At 46.3% G+C, this 7,246-nt stretch overlaps 1 protein-coding gene across 1 annotated transcript; it reads right to left on the reverse strand.

Annotated features, from left to right (window-relative positions):
- Window positions 1-6,298, reverse strand: LOC114434547 (uncharacterized). The gene is made up of 5 exons (XM_028403864.1): window positions 5,009-6,298; window positions 2,558-2,754; window positions 968-1,112; window positions 491-790; window positions 1-159 (listed from the first exon to the last, which is right to left on the reverse strand). The coding sequence occupies exons 1-5, from the start codon at window positions 6,296-6,298 to the stop codon at window positions 1-3; spliced, it is 2,091 nt and encodes a 696-aa protein (XP_028259665.1).
- Window positions 6,299-7,246: the final 948 nt, after the last annotated feature.

Genomic DNA, 7,246 nt, shown 5'->3' on the forward strand with positions numbered 1-7,246 from the left:
TCAGTCCGTGAGTTCTTGTTTGATTGGCGTGTGTGTGGGTATTTGTCGACTGCTTCCGACCTCTCTCCTTAGAATGTATTCGCTAAACTGAGAAGAGTCCACTCCGCCGCCACATGAACCTGCGATGCAGAAGCCTCTTTGCTGTAACCGCTCCAACACCTGCAGAAAGACAGCAGTACAAAAATGGGCCTTGACCAATAGAGTGCTGGATTCATTAATACTGAGTGAATGGGCGATTCCTTCACACGGTGCATCGACACCAGACTTACAGAGTGCACAATCAAATGCTGTTAATTTTTTTTAAACACCACTTATTCCCTGAAAAACAGCTGCCTGACTCATGCTGGAGAATAGTGTTGCCATGACAATGAGATGTAGTGACTCCTGGTGTTATTGCATTAAGATAAAGGTGTTATTTCTACAAAAACAAAAAGAGAATAGTATTGAAAAACAACAGAAAGCCTGATACCAGTCTAATCTTTGTTTGTACCTGAACTGAGCTGAGGTGACAGTAGCCGTTGAGTGGGAAGCGAATGATGTGTGTGGAGTCCTGGTTCCAGCTGGCACTGAGGGAATTGGACATGGTGTCTCTCACCTCAGGAAAAACCTCTTCGAGCACTGCCCGGTGGCTGCTGACACTGATCCTCTCACCCAGCTCTGGAGCCACATGAACTACCACGCACTCACATTCCCGACACAACCATTCCCGCTCTGTCCTCCAGTGATCCAGCTCGGCCTGCAGTGGAGCAAGCTGGAAGAAAGCGGCCTCTTCATACAGCAGGGAGTACTCCTGCAAACACACCGGATGCATGAGCAAGAACTAGCGGCAAGGCTCATATGCATAAACACACACAGATGCATAGAAACATGTTGACGCACATAGGCACACATGAACAGACACATGTTCTGACGCGCTGCAGTGATGAACTGTGGTAGTACCTGATCCGAGCTCTAGACAGACACTCACTTTGAAGTCATCAGGGATGAGGAGTTTGGAGGTCCGGAGGAAATTGAGTATGTAGCGGAACATAGGGCCGTCCCGATCAATAAAGTAATGCTGCTTTAGACTGTCCAACACTATGGGTTCTGTTCCATCAAACAGACGGCCGATTCTGCACAAGACAAAAACACAAAGATCTCAACATTCAGTACCAATGGAAATCTTTGAGTCTAAGTCTAGACTTCTTTTAGCTGTTCAGTAGATGAGCGATTGTCATCATAACTCTAAAGCATGGTGGTGGTAGTATCATGTTGGAGTGATTTGCTGCGAAAAAGACCTAAAACGTTTGAGTACCCAGAACTTATGACCCAGCTTGATCAATTTAAAGGCAATGCTACCACTAATAATGTAAAAATAAACCTCTGTATCATGTGCTACTGTTTAGCATTAATAAAATGATGACTCCCCGTCTGCATGTCGCCTGAAAAAGGAAATCTACACAGGAGGCAAAGACATCTCTTGCTGAGGTACGTTTGGTGTGATTCTTGTTGTTGATTCTTTTTGACAAAAACCCACTGAGATGTTTGCCTGTGACATGCTGAAACACAGCAGGACAATTAGAGGGAACGGAGAGCCAGAAATCAGTTACACAGCAATGTCAATCTACAGTTAGCTCACATTACCCAGCATGAAGTTACAAGGGAAAGCGGGAGCAGCTATTCAGAGCACCGTCATAGAAGAGCTACAACTTGGAGCACATAAGAGTTTAACAGTGTACATAACTGAATGGAACAGCAGCATCACTGAGAGGGAGAGGAGGAAGCTGCACAGAGTCATCAGGAAGTCCAGCTCTGTCCTGGGCTGCTCTCTGGACTCAGTGCAGGAGGTGGGTGACAGAAACTGACATCCATGCTGGAGTCCCACCCCCTGCAGGACACCCTGTCAGCACTGCAGAGCAGCTTCAGTGGCAGACTGCTCCACCCTCGGTGTGTGAAGAAGAGATTCAGAAGGTCTTTAATTCCTGCTGCTGTCAGACTCTATAATAAACACTTCTGATAGGTGCAACACTCACACACCACAGTGTACAATACATTATTTATTTAGTTTTTGATGCACTATGTACAGTTTTCTTACAGAACACTTCTACCTCCACTCACCTGGGCAATAACTGTTAATATGTTTACTGTTTTTTGATTCTATTCTATATTTTATTGGTAGTCTATTTTATAATGTATATATCTTTTCTTAACTTATCCTTTGCTGTCTGTATCTGCTGTTGCAAAAATGCAATTTCCCAATTGTGGGACTAATAAAGGTTTCTTAATCTTAATCTTAATCTTATTCTTAAACTGAGAACTAGTAAAGTACGCAAATACATTTGTAGAATTAAAAAAAAACTGTGACATGGATTAAAGTGGCCTACTCTACTTTTGATGAAACTTCTATAAATTGTGTGTTTACATCCACTTTGATTCATGTATTATATCATCCAATTTTGGTGCTCGAAGGTCACTGTGAAGGCGTGTTTAATGAAACATCCTAGGCAGATTGATGTGTTGTGTGTCTATTCAGGTATTTACAGGTTTGTTTTGTTATCAGTTGTTGTGTGTCTCTCACCTCGACTCAGGAAACTTAGTGAGTGTGGCCAGGCTGCTGGTGTACATGTGTCCTCCTACATCAATGTGAACCGGTGCATTGGCTTTGGTGAGTTGGGCTGGTGTGGGGATGCCGGCAGAACCGAGAGGAGATGCGGGGGACACGGAAGCCAGGTGCTGACCTGACATGCTGCTGCTGGTGCTGCTGCCACGTCCGTCCTATGATGGGTCACACAGCAAACACACAAAGAAGTATAAAAAGCAATGGTAAGCATTTGTCAAGCCCCACACTGTTTTTCATCAGAGCAGCAAAGCTTGATTAAATTAAATTACATTTTCAGAGAATTTGTCCAATGGAAAATGTTAGAACTGACCTCAAATAAGAGAGAGAGAGATGTGTGCACTTATGCAGTAACTTCATTAATTATTCCACTTTTTTGTCCTAGTCCCTTAATGGATATTTTTCATCTACTAATGACCCTCTTGTTTGTGTGTGCTCGCTTTGTTCTGAGTGTAGGATCATTCTTGTCAATAAAGACAAGCAGTAATAAGGATGAAGACATGAAAAGACTGATTTCCTCCCACCTGCATGTTTTTATTCCCCCACTGGTGAGGTGCATGTCACACTCTGACAGCCACGGATTAAATGCAACAAAGAGGTCAACTGAGACTCAACAGACCAAGCTGAACACTGGACTACAAAGAATCGTGCAGCTTAACTGAGTTTACTGACTGTACCTTTGGAAAACTACACTGGCATCCAGCTCTGTGGCCATCAAGCACCTCCTGTACACAACGTAGTGAGTCCATTTAAAAAGAAATGAACCACACTCACTGTGCTCAATGTCAACCTGCAGGTTTTCCAAGAGATGGTTATTTGACATGTTTGCTGCCAGCAGCCTCGGGACTGTTAGATAAAGCCAAGAGCCTGACAGGAAGTAACGAAATACCTGTCATAGTCTTTCACATGCTATTCCTGTGTGTCTTGTTGGTGCCTACTAGCAAGGAGCTCAGATGCTTTGGGTTGTGACAGCAGGAAAGACACTGGTGTAAAATGATGGCTCAGTGCCATTCAGTGTACCAGCAAGGCATGGCAGTGAAGCAGCATGCACACCAGCAGGATCTCCCCTGAATGGAGCAGCCATCCTTAATACACACACATTTCCTACTGTGAGGTCAAACTGTCTGGATTTGTTGGACAGTGCCCCAACTCTACCAGAGCTCTCTTAATCCTACGTGTGTCCAGCATTGCTGCTCTGCTCTACTTGTTATTTTTTTTATTGCTAAGGCTAAATTCAGAGCTTAAGATGCAAATAGAGCAGAGTCAAAGGGCTGGGTTAAACAGTATCAGTATATCCTCTATGTGGCACCTATTCATGGCTAAATACAGACTTTTCTGAAGCTGCATAAGTGATTACGAAGCTGAGCACATCATACTGTACTGGAGTGGCAGCCTATAGAAATGCAAAACTAGCACACGAGCTGTATCTAACACATCCACACCCTGTGTGTGTGTGTGTGTGTGTGTGTGCTGACAGGAGTTGAAACACTATTTACCCTGCGGCTATCACTCTAATGCATGGTGGGTAAATTCATCAGCAGGTACAGTGTAGTTACCCATGACAACAGCGGGACACTGAATCACTGCTGTTTGTTGCTCCCATAGTGAGTGTATTATGTATTTCATGTTTTTAATACAGGTTATATGATAACATAGAAATGAAAAATGTTTTAGAGCAGTAAAAAATTGTTATAATAGTGTAATTTAAAAAAATAATAATAATGAGACAGTTAAACAAAAGGCAACTATTTTGAATACATTTATAATAATAATAATAATTATTATTATTATTACTCTATTTTAGTTTCTTTTTATCTAATTAATCAAAACGAGATGAACATTATTTACATGCATTGTATCAGCATGGTTATGTAACTTTATTCAACCAATCCAACCAGTTTTATAGGCCGTACTTGGTGAATTAAAACACTTGTTCTTTTTTTGTTCTTTTTTTTTATTTTACTAAAAAAAGAAAGTGGTAAAAAAATAGTACTACAAATAAAAAAAATATTTTATAGCCTATACTTAAATTTGAATGTACTTGTAGTTGATGACATGCTCTGTTACCTGTGTTGACGCAGCGGACGGGGACCGGACGCCGGGCTGCGTAACGTGGCACTCCGCAGCTCTCCTGGGCACTGACGCTATCTCCTTCTTGTCCCCGGGCGACTCCTCGCGTTTCCCGGGGCGCAGACACAGCTTCTTGGCAGACGGAGCTCCCGAGTCCTCCTCAGCGCTGCCTCTTTTCGCAGCAGCAGCTGTTGTGTTTGGTGGTGGTGGTGGTGCTGCTGGGGCTGTTGATGTTGTTGTCGTGTCCGTCGTTGCCCCTTGTGGATTCAGATCAGCAACATCGGCGACCCGGCGCAGGTACGGGATCACAAGCTGGAGGTGGGGCTGCGCGTGGCCATTTACCTTTTCCGAGGCAACATAAAGCGTCGTCGTCGGCCTGAAGCCCACAGCTCCGACGATGCTGTTGAGCGTTGCTATGGAGACGGCGCCGATGCAGTGGTTGGTGTAGGTTTTGGAGAGCTTGGCAGCGCGCGACAACATCTGCATCCTCGTGCCCAACAGGTTCTTTCCGATGGCTTTGTTCTCGTACCACGTCACGTCGCTCGCGCAGCAATGGTCCCGGGGCCGCTGGAAGAACGCCCTGCAGAGCGGATTCCGTTTGGACACGTACCGGACGAAGCTTGCGTACGGACACTGCTCCGTGCCCGTCTCATACATACGCGGCAGAGTGTCCTCGTCTGCGTCCGGACGCTTCTTGGTCCAGGCGGCGGAGCGGGACTTGTGGTACGGTCCGAGAGCCTTAAAATACACAAACTTTCTTCCGTCCTCATCCACGGCCAGACCGAACGAGTCCTCCTCCAGCTCCCGCTGGTTCTCCCGGCCCCTGGTGCAGAAGTACATACAGGTCTCGAACCAGACTTTGTTGAGGAGTCCGAACGGGGTTTCGGTGTTGAACACAGGGGACTCATACAGTTTTCGCAGGTCTGAGCGCGTGATGGCTTGTTTCTGAACCACGGGACCGGCACCTTGCTCTTCCAGCCTGCGTATAACCGCGGCCAGGGTCAAGTTGGCGCTGCGCAGCTCTGGGTCCTTGGTGAGGTCCAAGGTTCGGCAATACGGCGGCTCGTTTAAATACCTGTTCAGCGAGCTCCGGATGCTGATGAGGGAGGACTTGCTGTACAGCTGTCCACTTTTGGAGCGCGCTTCAGCGTAAAAAGAGCGCAGCAACGCGCAGAGCGCATCCTTGTCCAGAGTTTCAAAGTCTGGACTTTGGGCTTTTTCACTGAGGTACTCCCTGAAGATCCTCACCGCATACCGGGTGGCCAGGCGGGTGTTCTCGCTCAGTCGGTTGCGCTCCGACCGCTGAAGGTCCCCCTCCAGCCCAGAGGAGATGCTGCTGCTGAATGGGTCCGCCTCCCCCTCCTCCTCGCTTCGGTCCATACTGCGCATAACGACCGCTTGTGTCTCTGCGGTGGAGCCGCTGGAGTCCAGCACTGTGCTCCCTGACTCCCACTCCAGCTCCACATCATCATCATCTCTATCGAACTCCTCGCACTCCTCCTCCCCGGTGATTTGGACCTCCTGGATCTCATATTCATCTTCCTCCTCCTCCTCCTCCTCCTCATCCCTGCTCCTCTCGGGGCAGCTCATCTCCTCCTGCTCCGTGTCTCCGCTGGCAGGCATTCTCGCCATATTGCGGTCTGTGAAGCAGTCCTCCGGCAGCGCGCATGCGCTATATTGGACCGCAGCGCTGAAAGCCTTTTGTGTTTAAGTGACCTTCAGCCGTGCACGCGCTTTTTTTAAGGTGCTGAGAACGAGCTCATAGCGAGGGTAAATTTGGATGCGCGCTCCCTGCCAAAAAAAGGCTGCAGTATCGGACTGAATATTGGACCAGCAGCACAAACACCGTGATGTGACTGCAGTGTCACCTCCAAACAAGTAGAGGAAACAACATGGATTCACCACCTTTAATAACACATGATCACATTTATCTCATCACAGGCTGCATATGTATATGATGCCACAGACAATACTTTCAACAGCACCTATAGTGCTTGTTCGCATGTATAATGGCTGCTGACATTCAGTCTGGAATTTCTTTTTCTTAAGTTGATTTTTTATGAGCCATACCACCCTGACCACTGACAGGTGAAGTGAATCACACTGAATATGAGGTTACCATGGCACCTGTTGGGATATATTAGGCAGCAAATGAACATTTTGTTCTCAAAGTTGATGTTGGAGGCAGAAATAGTAGGCAGCAGAAGGATACAAGGATGGCTATAGTGTCAAGAGTGTCCCCCAAAACTGTCAAATGTGGTCCAACGTGGGGAAAGAGGGTAACCAGTGACAGGGTCTGATCCAATAGAAGAGCTACTGTAGCTCAAACTGCTAAAAAAAGTATAAGTAACATTGATCCTTTGTGTCAGATACACTCGTTTCTGATATGCAGTTATATTAGCAGTTATTTTAATACTTTCTTAATATAGCATCCCATCATGCTCTGTGCCTGCTCCCAGCTAAGAGCACTGGGTTCTCTCCTGGGCAATCATGACCTTGATATGCAGTCTGTACCCCACGTACTGCTCCCATTGCTGTTTGGTGGTATTATCTCAAATTAAACTGCTGTATCTACTACTG

This window comes from Parambassis ranga, chromosome 4, assembly GCF_900634625.1.
Source record: "Parambassis ranga chromosome 4, fParRan2.1, whole genome shotgun sequence".
Taxonomy (NCBI): Eukaryota; Metazoa; Chordata; class Actinopteri; family Ambassidae; genus Parambassis; species Parambassis ranga.